The sequence below is a fragment of the Nanorana parkeri genome, unplaced genomic scaffold (genome assembly GCF_000935625.1).
Source record: "Nanorana parkeri isolate BGI_ZX_2015 unplaced genomic scaffold, ASM93562v1 scaffold1318, whole genome shotgun sequence".
In the NCBI taxonomy this organism is placed as follows: domain Eukaryota; kingdom Metazoa; phylum Chordata; class Amphibia; order Anura; family Dicroglossidae; genus Nanorana; species Nanorana parkeri.
In genome coordinates, this window is record NW_017307586.1 from 218,520 (window position 1) to 239,999 (window position 21,480).

The 21,480-nt window shown below is 41.7% G+C and overlaps 1 protein-coding gene across 2 annotated transcripts in view; it reads left to right on the forward strand.

Annotated features, from left to right (window-relative positions):
- AP3M1 (adaptor related protein complex 3 mu 1 subunit) overlaps positions 1-21,480 on the forward strand; it is a 40,963-nt gene that overhangs the window by 17,056 nt on the left and 2,427 nt on the right. For both annotated transcript variants that reach the window (XM_018569295.1, XM_018569296.1), the window contains exons 2-7: positions 1,873-2,148; positions 3,959-4,130; positions 9,056-9,193; positions 15,931-16,016; positions 17,627-17,760; positions 18,572-18,779. In XM_018569295.1, coding sequence (XP_018424797.1) covers positions 1,876-2,148; positions 3,959-4,130; positions 9,056-9,193; positions 15,931-16,016; positions 17,627-17,760; positions 18,572-18,779 — 1,011 coding nt within the window. In that variant the 5' untranslated portion in view covers positions 1,873-1,875. The remainder of the gene's footprint in view (positions 1-1,872; positions 2,149-3,958; positions 4,131-9,055; positions 9,194-15,930; positions 16,017-17,626; positions 17,761-18,571; positions 18,780-21,480) is intronic.

Consider the following 21,480-nt stretch of genomic DNA (forward strand, 5'->3'; position numbering starts at 1 on the left):
GACCCCCCCCCCCCCCCCCATCCCACTTTACAATGGCTTCTGCAGTTGGGTGCAGCGGGGGAGGGGGGGCTCATGAATAAATCACAATAATGAAAGGTTGTAAAACTGATAGGTGAGTCGACAAGCCAGAGCCAAGCCAGAAATATCTGTTTTGGATGTAAAGAGCTATTTCAGGCAACAAGTGACAACAATCAGCAAGCTGCTTAAAGTATAATTAAAGCCTCAGGTGTTTTTGCATATATCTACTGCTAGATCTATGCAAAAAGTGTAAGAAAAGAAAAAAAAATGCTTTGAAAAGGGTTAATACTTACCCGTGTCTTCCCGTGCGCTCCCATCCGAAAATGTGAAAATTCTCGGGCGGCTGCAAAGCATCTTGGGGCGGGCGCATGCGCAGATCACATTTTTGGCCGGGACGCGAGGAGAGACACGAGGTAAGGCTATGGACGCGTGCACCCTCATGCAGACACCGTGGGACAGGAAGTGCCAGCAAGGACAGAGGAGTCAGCGCTGGATTGGAGACCCGCCGCAGCGCTGGAGGGACAGATGAAAAGGACAAGAAAGAAGATCGGATTAAGAGACATCATTTAAGGTACGTGCTTTAACGAACATTGGGGGGGAGGGGAAAATATTTTTGACTTTAATGTCACTTTAAGCTTTCCAGGAAACATTGCTGCTGTACAAAAGTCAGGCATTTGACTCCATTTACTTTGAGTTCTCTGTGATCCTCTGCAGATGTCATAACGTGTACTTACTGTATTATGTGCTTTTCTCTGGATCCTGTATCAAACTTCATTGGTGAGTTTTTAATATTTTTGGTATTTGGGAGGGACCTCTTTATAGGAGAAAACAATTACAAACATGTGTTCATCAAAAATAATTAAATGTATTTACAGTTGCAAGTAGTGCAAGTACCTGAATTTGGTTTGGAATCGTCCTCTTGTAAGTCCCTTGTACAGTAAAGCCTGCAAGAGGGAGGGCCAGCAGTAAGGGGCCAATCGGATATACTGCATGCACATGGACCTACAAGAGCAAGGGCTCTTGCTTTTCATTAGTTTAGTCTGTATTATCCAATGACATAATATGTGGAAGATGAACAGTTTGTACTGCTGTAAGAGCAAAAAAGAACAGCTAAGCCACTAACCTAGCTAGTAGAGCTGTGTAAATCTCAAGGCTAGACAAAAATACAAATCCATTGGCAAATCCATTTACTAATGCACTGATGTAATAAATATATATTAGGCTGCAACCAACTAATCGATAATGAGAATAGTTGTAGACTATTCTCATTAACGATTAGTTGGTTGGATCCCCTATTTCTCCTCCATGCTGGGAGGAGGGCACAGCAAGCATTGGGTGAGTGCAATAACCAGCCTGCAATTGGCTATTACAATTTGGAATGGCCAATAGCAGGCTGGCTATTGCTCCAGCCCACTACCTGCTGTATTTACATTTAGCTGCCGTCTGCGGAATTGTGCCACTGGCACTGTCATGGTACCGCAATGCCGTACGTTCCAGTGCAGTGCAATTGCAAAATACTGTGCATGCAGTTTTATTCTGAAGTAAACTTTATTTGTAACACTGCATTTGTATGTTTTAATTAAGGATGGGATTTATTTATTACATTTTTTTATCCGATTAATCGAATTATCGGAAAAAATAATCGACCAACTAATCGATAATGAAAATAATAATTAGTTGAAGACCTAATAAATATAATTGAATTCAGGAGCCTGTTTGTATAATCCAGGAGCCAGATCCATTGATGGAAACTAAAGAAAGCCTCAAAAGTTCGGTGTGTATCAATAGCATTTGTTTACACATCTGGCTTATACTGCTCATAGCTTACTTCTACTTTTCTTGTTTTTCCTGCAGAAGATGATCCACAGCCTCTTCCTCATCAATGGTTCTGGTGACATTTTCTTAGAGAAACATTGGAAAAGCGTAGTGGGTCGTTCTGTGTGCGACTATTTCTTTGAAGCTCAGGAGAAGGCAGCGGATGTGGAGAATGTTCCTCCCGTCATTCCCACCCCTCATCATTACCTTATCAGCATTTACCGCGAAAAACTGTTCTTTGTGGCGGTTATTCAGAGTGAGGTGACTCCGCTTTTTGTCATCGAGTTTCTTCATCGAGTCGCAGATACATTTCAGGTAGGTACTGCTGCCGGTATCTGATTTCTATAGGGAACTGGGTCTTAATATTCTTCTTTTAATAGTGTACCATGCTCATAGGACAGCAAGGTCCTAGTTACTAACTTGCTAACATTGTGTGACAGATGCTTTTAATATCACACTGTAAAAGAATTCCATTGTGTATGTTAGAAGTACGAGTTTGGGTTGCTAAGATTTGAGAATAATTGTTGATGCAACTTGCGTACTTTTGTGTCATATTTCAGATACAGATATGCAGTCATTGATCTGTATGTTAGGCAGATGAGGCATCCGTACAGGATAAGTCCATATTGCACATACTGTACTGAATATCATCTGAGCAGGAAATGCAAACAATAAATAGAACAGCTCATAGGCTTTAGAGTTAGAGAGGGGAAATCTGGTGTTTTTTGTCTTTGTTCAAATTGGAGAGAGTTCCCATCACTTCCTGTAGGAAGTAAGTGTGTATCTTCCCAACAGGTGTCTTGGCCTGGAGTGGTTAAAACAAGCTCACAGCGCATTCTGACTACACCCCTGCACCACCCCCATGGTTCCCAAGCTTTCTGACTCCTCCTGGAAGCCAGGGATCACACCAAAGATTGTCTGCATGGTGAGCGGGAATATACACTTCCCAATGTCCTCTCCAGTGTGTGAACCTGGGCGGACTCTGCTCTCAGCATTCCCTGGTTCAGAACTGTGAAATTCCTGTCTGAAAAGCTGGGCTAACAGCAGGTCAGGCACAGTCTTTGCATGAGTGCCTCTAGCAGAGCGCAGGGGAGACAATAGGGGTCTAATAGACCTCTGATGTCTCTATAAAGAGTACCTGTCACCAACCCAATGCTAGTACATAGGGGACTTGTTAGCCCCATTATGATAGTAATAAGGGTAAGTGGGGAAAAACTGATAGAAAAATTAGAACATAAAAGGATAAATATAAATGTTTTTTTAAAGCACTCCCATAATCCCAAACACACATGTAGGGCACGCACATGTATATAAACAATGATTGCGCAGCACATATAGGATATCAACACGTATGCCAAAGTGGAAATAATTGTAGGTCCTTCATTTCTGGTTAACTCCAGACTGGCATAAAGGCATTTAAAATGTGACACTTGATAATTTGGGGTGCCGTGCTTTTTCGCAGTTTATCATTTGCATGCAGTTTTGAGGCCTGGCATATCTATAATCCCTAATCTTTTGGGGACAAAATAAAATGTGTGGACAAAATATATACTATTCTGTTTGTGTGTACTCAAATTCATTTTAATGTATTTTTTTTTTTTACTGAAAATATAGAGTCAATAAACAGTTGTGCAAATATCTTGCAATATAAAAAACTGCAACTACAATCTTTTTATTCTTCTGGGCCTCTACTTTCAGAAAATATTTTGGGTTCTAAATAATGTTTTAGACAAAAATGCAGATTTTGGGGAAAGATTTAAAAATTGCTCTGGCAGTTTAGTGTTCAAAGTGCAACTTTCCATTTTGAAATGAACTGACCGCCAACAATTGGCCAAATAAAAGTTTATCTCCCGCTTTCCTTGGATTATTTTCACTGGCAATACAATAAAAATAATTGGAAATCTTTCCTGGAGCCGTTTTCTAAATGGATGAATGTATCAGACGAAGTATCATGGAAGAAAGGACAACTATTCAGTTCAGGTTTTATATTTAGGTCCCCAAGTGTTAGCACTCAGCTAGATCTGTTCATCTGTCGAGTCCAGGGTGAGCACAGCTTGTCCTGTCATTGTTCATTATCGTGATATCGGTCAGGCGCACTTGTCATGTTTCTATAAATGTCTCCCAGGACTATTTTGGGGAGTGCTCTGAGACCTGCCTGAAGGATAACGTGGTCATTGTGTACGAGCTGCTGGAAGAGATGTTGGATAATGGATTTCCTTTGGCAACAGAATCCAATATCTTGAAGGAGCTGATCAAACCCCCAACGATCCTGAGATCTGTAGTCAACTCCCTCACAGGTCTGTAATACATTCACTTGTCTTTTCTTAGTCACATATTTCCACTTTCCTATTCATTTACTTTAGCACAGATGAGCCCTTAGAAACATTTAAATATAATTTATTGGATGGTTTCTATAAACCAGTTTTGTAATAATGATTTAGGCATGTATCAGAGCAGAATATATTTACAATAAAAGTGGTATAGTGGGGGACCATATTCTCCAATGATCAGCTGACTTCCTGTGCAGTTATCTCCTAAAGGAGAACAAAGAAGGTGAGATTTATACAGCTCAGTATGGTTACTGACTTGATTTTTTTTTTCTACTGCAGTTAAGGACCTCATTGTGGTCACCTTCCCACCCCCAGCCTGTGACTGGAGGGAGAATGAGCAGCTGATGATGATGATGTCATCCCTCTCTTCTCTCCTTTTTCTCAGCATGTTCCTTGTCGGCACATGTCCATGTAGCACATACGATAGAAAGCAGGAATCACCAGCACTCAGCAAATATCTTTGATGTCCATTTAATCGGACCAATCGTCACATACAAAACGACGTTTCGGGACCGCACAGGGTCCCTTCATCAGGGCGACAATGTAACCTATGTAACTATCTTCCACATGCAGCACATACGACTGGCTCCTAGTGTCGGCCCTCCCTCTCTGTTTGAGTGTTACTAAATTGGGGATGATTTGATATTTGAAGTCATATTCACTTACTTTTAGTAGCTGCTTTTTAAAAATACATGAAATAGCTTGATACATGCCTAATTCAGAAATGCAATAATAGATGATCATTTTTTCCTGCTGAGGTGCAGCTGTTTTGGACTAAAATTTCACCTAACATAGATTAGGCAACGCTGCGTAAGGGCTCATTCACATGGGCGTGCACACTTTTGCAGAGACCTGTCCCTGGGAGGGACGAATCCTGCGTGTAATTGTGTGTGGCCGCCTGTACACCCCTATGGGAGGATGCGGCTACACGCTGACCTGAACCTACAGGTCCGGGTGCCCACACTTGACGCACACTCTCTGCATCCAAGTGCCGGCACCCTTGACCTGCACGAATGAGCAGGTGTGGGTTTAGTGTGCAGCCACCTCCTCCCATAGGGGTGTGCATGCAATTACTCTCAGCAACTGTCCCTCCCAGTAGCAGGTCTCTGCATGGGCGTGAAAGCCCATGTGAATGAGCTCCTATATGTCGGTTATCTTGTTTTCTAGGTTTTCTTTTATATGCAGCTTTTTTATGTTACTAGCAGTGCTTTCATTGCTTGTGATAACTGACAGAAGTGATTGCCTTCTCTACTCCTTTAATGTGTATGTCTCAGCAGATTAAAAAATATACGCACATTCCCCATGTTTTGTTTACTCTAAAAGGACATAAAAATACCTGTTAACCCAGCCAGAAATCCGTTGTGCTTTTAATTTTCTGTAGTGAGCTGACACTTCTGCCTCCACTGCACTAAAATCCAAAGCAGTGTCATCAGTTCTGTTTGAGTACTCCTCTATTGGACTAATACCCCGTCCCCCTTATCTCCAAAACAGAAACTTAGAAGTTGGGAGGTCACTGGATTTCTGTCATTGGTTTTGAAGAGGCAAAACATAGAGAAATGTGCACATATTATTATACAGAATTGATATAGCGCCAACAGTTTGCGCAGCACTTTACAATATAGGGCAGACATTACAATCACAATACAATTCAGCATAAGATGGTAAGGAGGGCCCTGCCCCTGAGGGCTTAACATATTGCAGAGATGTACAGCATTTTCTTTTTGCCCAGATATATACTTGACGTTAAAAAAAAAAAAGGCCTCCTGTTAAGTTCAGACACAGGACTAATTTGGGTTGAAGGGTTCAGGTTGGAGCAAAAATATGGGAGCCACAAATAAACTCTGATACAGATACAGTTAAAGTAAAAAGTTTCCATGTGCAAATCAGTTCATCTTGTGCTGTTTTCCCACATATGGTGGCCAATATCAAAGCAAACCTTCCTGTCTGCAAACCACAACTCTACATGTTTATAATACATTATATGTTTCTAAGATCCAAAATTCATGATGAAAAGGAAGATGTACAGTCTGTGCATGTACTCTAATCTGTAGATGGGGAGCGGCCATGTTCCCTCAATACATACATAGGTTGGTAATGCACAGTGATTGTACTATTCTCCTCTCTTACAATGCACACTCTTTGTGTATCTGAAATTTTATCTGAAAACACAAAACTAAAAAAGTTCTCCCTGCAAAGAAAATAATATACTTGCCTGTCGCGCTGGTGAAAGATCTTCAGTATTCTTCACTTCCGGGTGTGTCAGATGCTTAAGATACACCTGAAAGTGTTGGATACTTAATATCTTTGAAGCAGCTCAGCTCTTCACGAGATCAAAGATTGGCATTGCTGGCAGCATTGCTTTTCAAAGGGGAACTATGAGGTGAGTGCTTTTCACTCACCTCATAGTTCTAGCCGACCTGTGACAATGAGCCGGCTAGAGGCCAGCTCAGTAGATCGGGAGGTGAGAGAACACATACCGGCGTTCGCTCACCTCGATCCTGTCACGGCTCTCTGTCGTGACAGGGGAGGGGCTCGATTCCCCCCTCCCTGCTCCGATCCGCCAGCGCTGACTGGCGGAACGGACGGGGGAGTGGGCGGGTACAGCTGGCTCTGCCTCTAGATAGGCAGAGCCAGCTGTCAGTCACGCAGCTGGGCGGATCCCGGCACAATTGTCAGGATCCGCTTCAGCTGCAGCGTCTCAGTATACCGCGAGCTACAGCTCGCGGTATACTGAGCCTAGGGTGACGGGAGGACGCAAGTTTGTGTCCTCCCGTCACCCTAAGGAGAACTATGGGGAAAAGCCTTAACCCTATAGTTCTCCTTTTTAACCTTTTCTCTGTTTCAATTATCTTTTGTTTTATTTTTTTTAACAAAGTTTGTCTTAAAAAAATCTAGTGACGGAAATCTGGTAAAGTAAGCAAAGTGGTAAATCACATTAAAAAAATGAAATATTCTAGTTAATGAACACTCGCAGATAATACACTATAGTTTCCCTTTAATGTAGCTGTTTGACCTCTGCTCTGTAGATTGCTGACATAATGTGGAGATAAAAGCTGTGAGCTGGAACAGTTTGTGTGTGGAAAGGTGAAAGGTTAAAGGTAAACTGTGACAAAGCAGAATGCTGTTCACCACAGTGCTGAGCTCTACGTGGCAGGAACACCATTCATCACCATGAAGTTTGCTCAGAGTTCTTATAAAATAGAAGTAACAGTTCTATTTAGAATTTATTCTTTTTTCACTTTCCTTCACAGTGCAAGTTCTAGTTCTTAATCTTTTTATTTTTTTTTAAATTCTTTATTTATAAGCAAAAGAGCATGGTACAGAAACATGAAACATATGGGCCTCAAGGCCTGACATAATCAAACGTTTGCATAGATCTCTCCAGTGTAATAAACAGAGCAGTATCAGAACTGGCCAGGCCCCCCCAATTGTTCGCCTGCAGTCTATCCATCTATCTGCACCAGAACTCCCAAGGCATTTTCCATTTTTCAGACTCATGACTAAACAGAAACAGAAATGTGACTCATGGGAGACTATCCCTCAATTGGAGCGGACAGTTCCATACATACCAAAAGAGGGCAAAGGAAATGAAAAAGTATGACATAGAAAGACAGTATACATAAATCACAACAAAGAAGCAACCAGGAGAAGGGGAGACAAAGACCAAACCCCGGCCCATGGACGCCTCATGCTTGGAGCTCCCAAAGCTTCTCCTGCACGACCCCTTAAAAATCACTTCGGGAGTATCACTGCCGGTGAATAACTCTTGGCATACCTGAGAGAACTCAGAGGAATCCCTGAGCTGATACCACCCTGCCCAGGTAACTATAAACTTGTGCTGAGACCCACATAGCGAGGAGGTTAGGTCCTCCATCAGTTTGATCTCCTCCACAAAGCTAGAATACATGCCCAAGCCGCATTTAGCAGGTGAATCAGCAGGGAACGCTGATAAGTTCTTGATCTTTTAAAATCAGTGATGGTAGTTCTAAAGTTTTAACCTGTGAAGTGCTGGTATGTGGCAGTCCCAGCTATATAAGTAGTCCACATATTGTGAGGTCTGTTTTTTTTTAATTTTGTATTTCTTTTAGGTCCTTGTATCTCTTTTTTTAAGGGAAGCTATCATATATTTTCACTTGGACAGTCTCAAGGATAGCTAGAGCACTGTATTTGTAAGGTAAATGCCCAGGTGGTCATCCACAAAAATATCCATACAAATCCAAAATAGGTATAGAGGCACTCATGGGTCTTACAGCGGAGTTCAGTCTTCATAAAGCAGGACTGAGCTACGTCAAACCGTTGACCATAAAATGCTGATGCTTTGACTTCTCTCCGCTGCAAGACCTGCGAGTGCCTCTATACCTACTTTGGATTTGCATGTACTTTCATTTCGTATTTTTAAAATGTCCCCCAAATGTAATATTTATCAATGAAAAGCATCAAAAGAATTAAAAGAAAAATGTGAAAAATATTTACCCTTTACCCCGGATTCTAGCATTCTTGCCTAGGCGAGGGTGACATCACTGGACCTTCTAATAGGCAAAATCACACTCCTGCACAATGCTGAAAGGGTCCTATAGATAAAGTTAGGATCCTTAGATTTCCAACAATCACGCAGTGACCCCCAGTGACATCATTGGTGCCTACAGGAAGCAACTAGAAACCAGGCCGTAGGAGGAGTATTTGTCTTTCTATTTTATTATACCTTTCACTGGTATTTTTTATTGGGGGGAGTGGGAGGGCTCCCAGATAAGCGATTTGTATTGCTAAAATCTACTCAGAGCCTGTTTATGACAGCATTTGAAAGTTTTGGTTTATTGGTGTTTGGTTTGCCATGATCTTTTTAAATTCCGGGATCAGCTATTACACATTATTTTTGTTCTCTTATTTTACAGGTAGTAGCAATATGGGAGAAACACTGCCCACTGGACAACTGTCCAACATCCCATGGAGAAGGGCTGCGGTCAAGTACAACAACAATGAGGCCTATTTTGATGTAATTGAAGAAGTAGATGCAATCATAGACAAATCTGGTAAAGGGGCCTATTATGTCTTTAAATCTGTCACTGTGTTAGAGGCTAGTAAAGTTAGATCTGGTAACTGTTGTGTATTTTATGTTGGTCAGATTGAGTTCATTTAAAATAACTGTACAAACTGCAAATCCCATCATCCATTACCTCCTCTTCAGCTTTTAGTGGGAAGAGTATAACCAGCATGATTGACTGCTAAGGTGAAGTCTAAAGGTGACCATACACTCTTCGATTCTTGTTCGGAAATCGCACACGATGGTTGATGGTACACCAACATTTTTTTTTTTACTGTACTCCTGCTTGAATTTTGTTGCTTTGGTGAGGTTGGCAAGTTTTTCTTGGGCCAAACGAAAATCGATGAATCAGTTTTTCGTTCCACAAAAACCGTATCAAGAATACAGCACATGCGCAAAACAAAATCATTTCCTTCGTTCGTCAAAAATTAGTTAGTATGGTCAGCCTTACAGTGAGGACAGAATCCTGAAGTGGTAGGCTCTCATGGAGGGGGGAGAACTTGTAATCAATGACAAGTATATGATTGAAGGCTAAGGAAGGAAAGGGCACGGTGATGAAAGGGTTGTAGAACAGGTTTATAGTGCGGAGGTGTTTTTGGAGGCTGGGAAGGAGACCCAGTCATGCAAGTATTAGAACAGGTTTACTATGAGGAGGGATGAATTGGCATGACTTAAAGTGTATTTTAGGCCCTCCAGCTGAAACAGCTGAAACCTCTGCCATACCTAAGGCCAGCTGGACAGCTGGCCTGTCCAGCTGAAACCTCTGCCATACCTAAAACATGTAATAACACATAAATTGAAGGCTCATTGAGCTCCATATTTCACATACAGAATTTTTTTTGCAGGGATGACTGCGCCAACCTTTGCTCAGTTAGCTTCTCCTTTCTAAACTTTAGTCTGGTTTAGGGGTATAGCAGATGGGGCCAGAGGAGCAATTCAAAATGTCCATTGAAGGGTCTGTCTCGTGTCTATCCAAGTGACAGGAAAAACACACACACGAGGTATTTTGATGTGCTAGGCGGAAGTACTGTATATGATGCTTGGAATAAGAGCAAAACAAAGGAAATCCTCATTAATGGTTGTTGCTTTACTGTAGATCATCATTTCTCAAACGGGGCTCCTTCAGAGGTTGTTAGGGGTTCCTTAAGCATATTTTGCCTTAAAGATAAGTAACCACTGACACTATTGATCATTGTAGCTATCTGTAAGGAGGGCATTATTCCCACTGATCACCACGCTAATATACTGTAAATTGTAGATATAGTAATTATTTTTCAGGAGTTCCTTTTAGTACTAAACGTTATTTCAAAGATCCACCATGAAAAAAAGGTTTAGAAGGTTGCTGTAGATTAAAAAAGCACACTAGAAGTCAGCCTTTACATCATTTATATAACAAAATTGTAAACACACAGATCAATATACAGTATACATACACTATGCCATGATTTCTAAGTTTTTATTTTATAAAACAGCGAGTCTGAAAGTCTGGACCACCAAAAGTCCCCTTTGGCTGGGCTAGTAAGTCTGTTCCACAAGTTCTCATTATGCCCCTTTTCCCTTATCATCTAAGAGATTTGTGCTTTTATTTATTTATTACAGGTATTTATATAGCGCCGACAATTTACGCAGCACTTTACATAGTTGCACATTCACATCAGTCCCTACCCTCAAGGAGCTTACAATCTAAGGTCCCTATGCATGCATACATAGAGGGCCAACTTAGAGAGGAGCCAATTAACCTTCCAGCATGTCTTTGGCTATGTCCATCTCTTTCTCAGATGAAGTTGTACTTTGTTTTCTTTATTTCCATTCCTGTGGTGTTCTAATACATTGGCAGCAATTAGCATTTTATAGATCTCTGCTGGTCACTGTAGTCATTCTTTCTACACACATTTGGCTGTCACATTGGCATTGTTGGTTTTTTTTTTTTGCATTAACCTTGTATAACAAGGTCATCAACTGTTTATAAATTGTTTTGGACTCAGACCTTTAAGAGGTCCTGTCCCCTCTAAGATTCTCCCCTCTAACTTTAAAAGGGGAGAACATATAACCCTTATCAGAGCTTACCATTGTTCCTTTTTTTAATCCTTTTTTTTTTTTAAATAACTAGCTCAGAATATTTTAAAATGGCCAACATAGGCTTCTTTGAGTGACTTTTGTCAAGCTAGGGGTATGCTGAGACAGGACCACCCATGGCTGGAATTTTGGCTGAAATGCGAGCATTGTATTGCCAGCTTTACAGCACAGTGCGGCAGAGAAAAGTGCTGACTTCATTACATCAGCCTTGCACCCTGTGGCATGGAGGACTGCCACCAGTGGCATGAGAGGAGAAGTGGGTACATCCCAAATATAGGCCAGCTTGAAAAAATGCTTTGTAATTAAATGAATGACATGGCCAGGGGGGCAATCCAGGTTGGACTGTGTAACAGGGAAGGGGAGTAGGTTTTGGAGTTGGGCTTTAAGTTTCTTCGCATTCTTAAAGGATCTTGATGATTTATTAATTCAGGTTTGACCTGTTTTTAGCTTACTGGGAATGGTCAAATATTATTGTGCATGAGTTAGTTTGTCTTCAGCTAAATAAATGATGATGTAAAGGGTTTAATTGTGGTGTTTTGATCTGTAGGGTAGTAACAAAACATACACGGAGGTAGGTGAGAAGTGAGGTTACTGGGTGAGGGAGTCTTTATACAACCCAGGTAGTGCCACCAACCGTAATACCTGTTACCTATAAGAAACGAGTTCCAAGTTTTATTGACAAACTACACTGGAACACCAGCCATGACTCTGCAATAGCTTTGTTTTATCTTTGCACCAGTTTTATAACCTTGCCTCAGCGAATGTGGTTATTGGACGGCTTATATAATATGTTCCGTTTACTTATTTAGATGAAAGGTATTAACTGGAGGGAAAGGAGACAACTGATAAAAATCTCTTATCAGAGCTGGTTCATCAGACACCTTAACGTTATTTTATTGCATTTACCAGAAACGAAATAAAATCACAGACATGAGAAAACACGTTGCTGGCAAAAGTGCATCAAGGGTGATTGAACTGCAATTCAACATTCAAACAGATTCCAGTGGAATGTTTGGAAGTTGTAACACCTCTAAATTGCATGCCATGGCAGGTTAAAGCATGGCTTAAGTGTGAAGAGGCTTAACCCTATATCGCTAGGTAAACGATGATGTAGACTATCTTAAACAAGAAAGGTACTTTTGTACTCTATCAAGGAATGAATGCATCATGCATGTTATCATTGAGAACATAGGTGGCTAGTTCACACAGCAAATGTTTGAAGCATTCTTTTAGTGAGTGTTGAAAAATCGCAAATCTGCATGTGGTGCGGTCCATAGTATCCTGTGTTTTTTAGCACTTGGAGGTTTTTTTTTTTAACTATCTGTCTAAATGTCCTTTAGCATTAGAAAGGTGTTTGAGAGGGAACCCCAAAAAGAGTATCCCTCCAAAAGCACCCATGCCTGGTATTGGTTCCAAGGGGTTTGGCATACCCAGCTGCTTGCGTGCTTCCCTTGATTAGGGGGCCACCCCTCCTTGGTGAGCTGGTAATGGTGATCTATTTAATTGTAATTTATTTAATGGTAAATGTAAGTCAGCAAAAAAAAAAAAAAACTCTAATAAAATAAAATAGTAACATTACATTTTACCTAATCTTATCTAGGGATGCCTCATTTTTTCCCCTACCTGTGTCACTCCAAGTTCCCTTCAAAACCTGAGGCTGTGATGTTAAGGGAATCCTGGCCAGGAAATGGTTTTAGGCAAGCAGATAACACTAGCGAGTAGGGGTCGACTTTATTATCGGATCTCCACTTCACAGCCATCACTAGGGGTCGCCCGATATTCGGCAATAGCCTGCTGTTTACATTCAGCTGTAAACAGAATATTGGTACCTGATATTGGTTATCGGCCTGAAAGGTGGCCCATATTCAGTATCGGATGTGAAAAACCCATATCGGTCAACCCCTACTAGCGAGGTGACTCCCTGGGTTCCCTGATGATTTCACCAACTGTAACCCTTTTGGGTAGCGGGCGCACCGACACATATCTGAACACTGGATTATTGCAAGGGGGTATCCATTTTTAGTGAACCCCTCTCTAAGCACCCCAAATGCTAAAGGGCATGTGGGCTGGAATTTACATGGCAAGGGGGCACACTTGCAGCCTTCTTGCAGTGAAGTTACTAGCTGACAAAGCTGCTGTTCCATGTTGGTAGCTTCAGTAAGGTAGGCAGGGGCCATGGTATTTTTTTATTTTTTTTTTAATCTTTGTTAATTGAACACTAAAAATGTAACCCTACTCAGTGAAGCATTAGAAACACCTGGGTAAATATACCAAACACTGTGGGGAATGAAAGGGTGGGAGGGAGAGGGCAAGTGTTAAATGGGGGTCTATAAAGATAGTAGTAGTAGTAGTTAACACGGGGGAATTCACTTGGGGATATACGGGGGACGAAATGGATATAATATGACGGAAGGATGCATAGCTCCCGTCCTCGCTCCCTGGGCCTGTGGCTGGATGGATGAGGACATGGCAGGAAAAAGAGAGGGATGGATGAAGGATATAAATAGATGTGGCGGTATGGAAATATCTAGGAGAAAGTCAATTTGTATGATATTGTTTGTACATTATGGATGTCAAAACCTGAATAAAGAATTAATAAACAAAGAAACACCTGGGTCCAGTATAATACCTAAGGAACTTATAAAATTATAACAATATCATCAAATATAACCGAAAAGATAGTGACTAGATTAACACGCTTCGCATGTTTTCCCAAAGTCCACACTATTTAGTTCACACTGTATCTTAATGGACAGCTTATTTTTTGTCTCCACATGTCTATTAAAGGTACTAATTTGTTCAGTCTGAATTTAAAATATAAGCTCAAGTATTACTATTATAGTGAAAATGACATTTGATAGAAATAAGTACTGTTACCTGAATTTTGATGTTAGACATATCACATAATAAAGATTTATGGTTGTATATGTAGCATGGGTATTCTTCTTCATCTTTGGTATTCTAAGGCTTTATTACATATTGAGAAATTGCAGTTTACCTAATGCTGGCAACAACCAAAGTTAGCTTGTACACCTAATAAACCTTCAGGTAAGAGATTTGCTGACAGAGTGTGACATATAGTGCTTTATGGCTATACCCCTTAGTGTCTGTTCCCCTATCCATGTGTCACAATGGTGGCAGTTCAGTAAAGTATAGCAGGGAACACTACCATCAATATCCTTGTTACACATAATACATTTGCTCATATGTGAATGTTTGTCAGTCTGTTATTATAGAGTATATTTAACATAGGATGAATGTTACTTCAGAGAGTTACAGCTTACTGCACATGTAAAGGAATTATTTTACTGTTGTATTTCAGAAAACCCAATAGGGGTTTGCAGCTGTCATCTTCTAATGTAGGTAATGAGGTCACCAGCACACTGCAGTCCACATTATCAATCGGTTCTATATAGATCTTAGATAAATACGTTCTCCTAAAAGATCGCAATGTTTCCGAACCAGTGTGGTACCTTCATCAGGCAAAACAATTTCACATTGCTTTGCCTGATGAAGGGGCCACACTGGTTCCGAAACATTGCAATCTTTCTTCGAACATCTATAATGCACGGATTGATGATGTGGACCCGTGTGTGCTGGTGACCTCATTAGCTCTGTTGTTTTCGTGGTACCATCTGCTGGCCATTTCATTACCCACTGCAGTTGCAAGAAGAGATAAATGGGTCTGGAGTGCGATGGGATACCTTTTAACATTTGATCTTTGCCAATGTCTCACCCTGAGCAGCAGCTAACGGCTGAAGAGGATAGATCTCCATGTAAACATATTGGGGGCATTCATCAAAACTGGAGCAGGCAGTTTTCAAAATTCTAAAGCAGCAGTGCATGGCAACCGATCAGTGTGACGACATGGTGATCAGTTTATGTGTATTGGTTAAGTTAAATGTGTATTGGTATTGAGTTATGTTTGAGTGCGTTATGCTGTGTGACCTAGTTATGTAAAGACTATCAGCACCATCCCTCGTTATCTCCCATTGTTCTCTGAGGGAGCTCAGAACAATGACATTCTGGCCAGGCTCCTGCTATGGCTGTCTGGAGTTCGTTAGCAGGTGGACACCTGTGGTGTTGAGCAGACCGATGGTCTGGGAGGAGGGGAGGTGGATGTGATGGGATTATATTCTGATTTCATCACTTGCTGTATAAAAGTTTGTGCAGTCGCTCAATAAAGCAGAGTTTGTTTACCCTACACTCAAGCCTTGGCTAGTGACTGGGGAAACTGGGAGCTACAGATCAGCGGGTTCCAATATCTCCTCAGCAAGGAAGAAGACAGCGGCGGACATACTCATCCTGAGTACGGGGGTCCGTCACAATCAGCTTCTCTCTTTCAATTTTAAACCTTAACTGAAGAGAGTTGGTGATTGGTTGCCCAGGGCAACTGCTCCAGATTTTGTCTGCTCCAGTTTTGATAAATTCCCCCCAGGGTGTATGTACTTCTGGCTGTTAGAGACACAAGGGAGCCCATAGAATGGATTCATTTTTAAACATAGTGTTGTTGTTTTTTTAAATATGTGTTATGTTGTGATTGTGGGAACCAGATCTGGTCGAGTAGAGTTTATATTTAGGATTGTAGATAATGCGTATAACCCTTTCTACTTAATGAACTGTGACTTGCTTCCTCTCCCCCAATGCCAGGTTCCACTGTGTTTGCTGAGATCCAGGGAGTTGTGGATGCCTGTGTCAAGATGTCCGGGATGCCTGACCTCACCCTGTCTTTCATGGTAACATATTATAAGGCTCTATGTCTGTGTATGTTTCCTCACTGTAACATTTAATCACTTTACACCTCCTATGGACCACAGCAAGATTTACATTTCAGCTGTGAGCCTAATGATTTAGCAGTAAATGAAACATCTGTCCACCCAGAATACCAATAGCTGGAACGACTCCGGTGAAGACCGTACCTTGTATGCCCCAAGTCTGTAAGTGGACAATATACAGAATACAGACTCCTATGAAGATGCTACAGGTTGACTAAATGAGTTGCTATTGCTTACAATATTATTTTATGACTATTTATTTGGTTTGAATTCACTTTTCAGGAAACATGAAATTAGGTAAGCATGTACAAGGTATTGCAGCATGTCACTAATCTGAAATTTAGGTAAACAAGCTGATGAAATGGTCTCATATGGTTCAGTTAGACAAGTGCAGATGGGGCAGCCAAGCAACGTTGTTCTGTGTATAATCATATGCAGCCACATAGAAATCCTTTCATTGCTATAGTAATAGCATGTATCCGTATATACAAATTCATCTGAGAACATACTCATATGGTCACCCTAAGAACAGGGAGCCTCTGTGTGATCTCTAATCACTAAATGATTAGAGATCACACACACAAGGAAAATGAAGCCACTGCATGGGTGGCAGAGGGCTGAATTACCTACTGGCTTTGTACATATTTGGGGGGGGGGTTATAAAAACTGGAGGAGACAGAATCTAGAGCAGCTTCTCTGTTGCATCCTAACTGAGCAAACTGAAGATGGAAGCTGATTGGTTGCTATGGGTAACTGCTTCAGATTCTGCCTGCTCCAGTTTTAATCGCAACATGCAGGAAAAAACTGGCTGGGCATGGCTGTCACAATGGTGTCATCCGTGCACCGATCCCCTGCTTATTGGATTCTGTGAATGGAACCTTGGTTTGTAAACCTGAGAACTCCGAGATCCCAGCTTGCCATGGATATGTTAAGCCCGAGTACAATGGCCCAGTCACACTGGTGCGATGCATTAATCACAGTTCTGGGCGATGAATGCACTGGACCTCGCAACACACCTACCACGTGTTAACAGTACAAGAGGTGCATTGCCATTCATTCCCGCTCACAGTGCTCTCTATCACGCTGCAACACGCAGTACAATAGAATCGCAACATACCATGAAAACAGTGTGAATGAGCCCTTATTCTAAGGCTGGCCATACACTATTACATTTTTTTTCATTCATCCCACATGGATGGAGGAATCTCCCTTTCTGACTATTTAACTTAGACAGCCAGAACCAGCATGTGTGTGAATACCCGAACAGTGAGGTCATATGATTAGATGCAGTCACTGTTCAGTGGACAGGTTTCCACTTGGCTCCTTCAATTTTTGTTTTATCTGATGTTTGTGGAGCAGATGGTGCCGACATTGAACATAATTCAGCCTACATTTCAGCTGTGTATGGCTATTCTAACATTTAAACTAAAAGCTAGTAATTATTCTCATGTGAAAGTGCACAAGTTTACAAAAACCTTTCCTAAAGCGATGTGAAGTGAAAGACAGTAGTGCTAGTGAGCAGTGATTGCACTGGTCAGTAATGTCTTGTCTTACCCTTACCTTGTTGTCAGAACCCGCGGCTCCTGGATGATGTCAGCTTCCACCCCTGTGTCCGATTCAAACGTTGGGAATCAGAAAGAGTTCTGTCCTTCATTCCTCCAGACGGAAACTTCCAGCTCATGTCTTACCGCGTTAGTTCACAAAAGTAAGTACTGTGTATTACGCACCTGGAAGTTTCATTGTCACTCTAAGGCAGGGGTAGTGCTCCAGTTGTAGAGGAACTACAAGTGCCATGAGGCAGCAGAGGCATTATGGGATTTGTAGCTTCACTACAGATGGAGTGACAAGGTTGTCTGCCCTGCTCTATGGTCTTAAACTGGCCATATACTACTCAAGCTACACTGCTTAGTGTGGATGGAGGAAGCCAGCATTTTTCTTTGCTTCAACCTAGCAAATCATGCTGAAATACAATATCAGCGTTGTTTTGTAGTTCTAGGATCATACACCTTAAAACTGATAGTTCAGTAACGTGATTGGCTTCTTGATGATTTTGAGGACTTGGCAGCTCTGCATCTCTTTGTATCTATTTTATTCATTACTGAGATGCTGTATGGAGGAGGACACTTCTTGCTGGCAGTGTCAAATCCACAAACTCTGATGGGGGTAGACAACCTCAGGACTCCAGCTGTGGTGAAACTACAAATCTCAATAGGCATTGCAAGACTCTACCGTAATGGGCATGACTCTCAAAGGCAGGGACATGATGGGATTTGCAGTTTTACCACTGCTGGTGTGCTTACCCATGCTCTAGTGAGAGGATCTACAACCCGTAGTCCCTACATGACGCAGAATACTAGTGGCTGATTCAACTGACCAATGTTTATTCAACACTGAAATATTGGTGGACTGACTGCCGTATGCTGCTCTATCTATACCTAGATTATACAATGAGCCTTGGTATGATGTGTATGACTGAATGCTTTATTCCCAACTCATTACGTTTCAATCTCCCGCAGCCTGGTTGCCATTCCAGTTTATGTAAAGCACAACATTGTCTTCCAAGAAAACGGCTCAAGCGGAAGATTTGATGTGACCGTGGGTCCCAAACAGAACATGGGCAAGACTGTGGAAAGTGTCGTATTAACTGTACACATGCCAAAAGTGGTCTTGAACATGAACCTCATCCCAAACCAGGGAACCTACCTATTTGATCCTGTCACCAAAGTAAGTCACTTCTATTATTTGTTGATGGTGAAATCAAGACCAGCACTTTGAGCCAATGGGGTTGATTTACTAACCTTATAAACACACCACGAATGTGTATACACCTCTGTAGTGTGTTCCCTCCCAGCATGATCTATGGGGGGAATCTAAACACCTTTGTAGTGTGTACAAACCCAGCAGGTGTGTTGTACAAAGCCCTAAATGAATTGCAAGGTGATGTTGTGTAAATTAGCTCTATGTTGTGTTGCTTGCGTTGATGAATGCAGGAATGTAAATGCATGAGCTAACCATTTTTGTCTAAACTGTGAAGCAGCATTATATATGCATCATGTGCATGATTGTTCCATATATGGCATTAGTGGAAATATGCTTTTAGAGACTTTTTGGTTGATAAATACGTTTTGCTGTGTGAAAAATCACACGCACCTGGTGCGTGCGTGCGTTTAGGTTAGTAAATCACCCCCTATGAGTTCTTGTGGTGGTTGGTGGGTGGGTGTTGGTGGTAGTAGTAGTAGTAGTAGTAGTAGTAGTAGTAGTAGTAGTAGTAGTAGTAGTAGTAGTAGTAGTAGTAGTAGTTTGACTTCTTAACATGTGTAGTGCTAATGTCAAGTGTGCACCTGGGTTAGGAATTCTGCCTCTTGTGGGGTGCCCAGCAACAGGGTTGTAATTCCATATATGTATTGCATCTCTGCATTTAGCCCTTTGTCTCAATTTCAGCTTTAACTTATGTGGAGAGATTGAGCTGTTTATCCCTCAGGCCTAAGTGGCTGGATCATTACTGGAGGCCAATTAGAAAAATACACACTGGCCAATAACATACAGTATTACAGTTCTGACTAAAGGTGCCCATACACTGCAAGATTCTCGTACGAGAATCGCGGGAAATCCCGCGATCATACGAGAATCGTGCAGTGTATGGAAGGCGTGCGACCGTTTCTACTGTACGGTCACGCGTCTTCCGTCGAATCAGTATGCTAGAAAACCCGCAGGGAATCGTACGATTCTCGGCGAGTTAGTGGCCTGCTGGTTCGACAACTGCCGAACGGACCGGTTTGCAGTCATTGTAAGCCCGCCTCTCATTAGTCATCGTAAGCCCGCCCCTCAGGGGGGCGGGCTTGCGATGACCGAGAGTACGATCTGCCTGTCCAAGATGGGCAGATCGTACGTTTTTTTTTTTAATCACTTTACAGCCATCGCAAGACTAAGGTCTTGCGATGGTTGTACAGTGTATGGCCACCTTTAGATCCTGAGCGGAGCCTTTCAGCATCCACTTGGGCCTGCACAGTTGCTGATCAGATGGTCTTTTTGCCAGTGCAGAACACACTGGCAGATTTAAAGTTCTGCTGACCCTAGGCTACACACATTAATACAAATCACCCTGTGCATTTTTCTTTGGCTCGGCTCCTATGTAGCTGAATGTTGGGATACAATCTCTGGCTAGCGTTCTATTTTTAGGGACAATTGTATGTTAAGTTTCAGTATTTTTATTAATAGATCTATATATAGAATGGGAAGTGTGAGATCAGGCGCTGTGGTTTGGTCAAGTGATGTTGTGACAAGTAGTATAATGTGATTTAAAGACCAAAAAGCTTAATTCGTAAAGCTAACTCACCAGGCTAAAACTTCCTTTTTTCAAGAAAGCCCAATGAGATTTGACAGTTACGGGTCACATGGCTAAAATAAAGCAACGTATCCTTGGGTTAAAGCTTTGTTAGGGTGCCTAGATTAGGGAAAAGGGCCAGCACTATATTGTTCCACATGACAATAAGGGCATTTTAGATTCCCCAACACTTCCTAGCGACAATCGCCAGTACAGAAACTGGGAATGTGGACACGGACAAAAATATTTTAAAAAAACAAAAACCGAGTGTGTCTGGCCTTTCCCCTTCGCTATTCAAAACTAGAAATATGTGTGTGGGCTCGAGTTGCGTTTATCACATTTTCCTGCAGCCCTCTACTGAGAGCCCTAATGGAAGTATCCGTATGCATTATTTCTGTATCTTTCCCTGCCCTTCCAGGAAAGCTGTTCCTACAAATGTTGGTTTAACCCCATTGACGTCAAGTATTAAGTGTTCATTAGCATCTAGTGTGTATGAAAGAAAAGAAAGTTTATCCAGAGACATAACTGCCGTGTCCATTAACCCTTTCCTCACCAATGAGGTTAGCACATGGCTATACTCAACAACCTTTAACTAAACATATAATACTTTGCAAGGCTCGGCCCCGATTCAAGAGAGAATCAGGCCAAAGTAGTTATAGAGGGTTGGAGTAGCCACTTAGTTCAGTAAAAAAGACTTATTTTAAACAATACAAATAATTGCACATGAGAAACGACCATATGACACCAAACCTCCACCTTAATAAAGACTAAAACCTAGACAATGTTGTCTCTCACATCACTCATTCATACGGACTCGCTGACAGAATTCATGATTGCATGCCGGTGGAGCTCAAACAAAAGAAACGGTCATTGTGATTGACTTTCCGTTACTATCCACTGGATGATGAGTCTCTCCTCGTTTCATAATGTCTAATAAGTAGTTTTAAAAGTGCACTATGAAACGAGGAGAGACTCATCATCCAGTGGATAGTAACGGAAAGTCAATCACAATGACCGTTTCTTTTGTTTGAGCTCCACCGGCATGCAATCATGAATTCTGTCAGCGAGTCCGTATGAATGAGTGATGTGAGAGACAACATT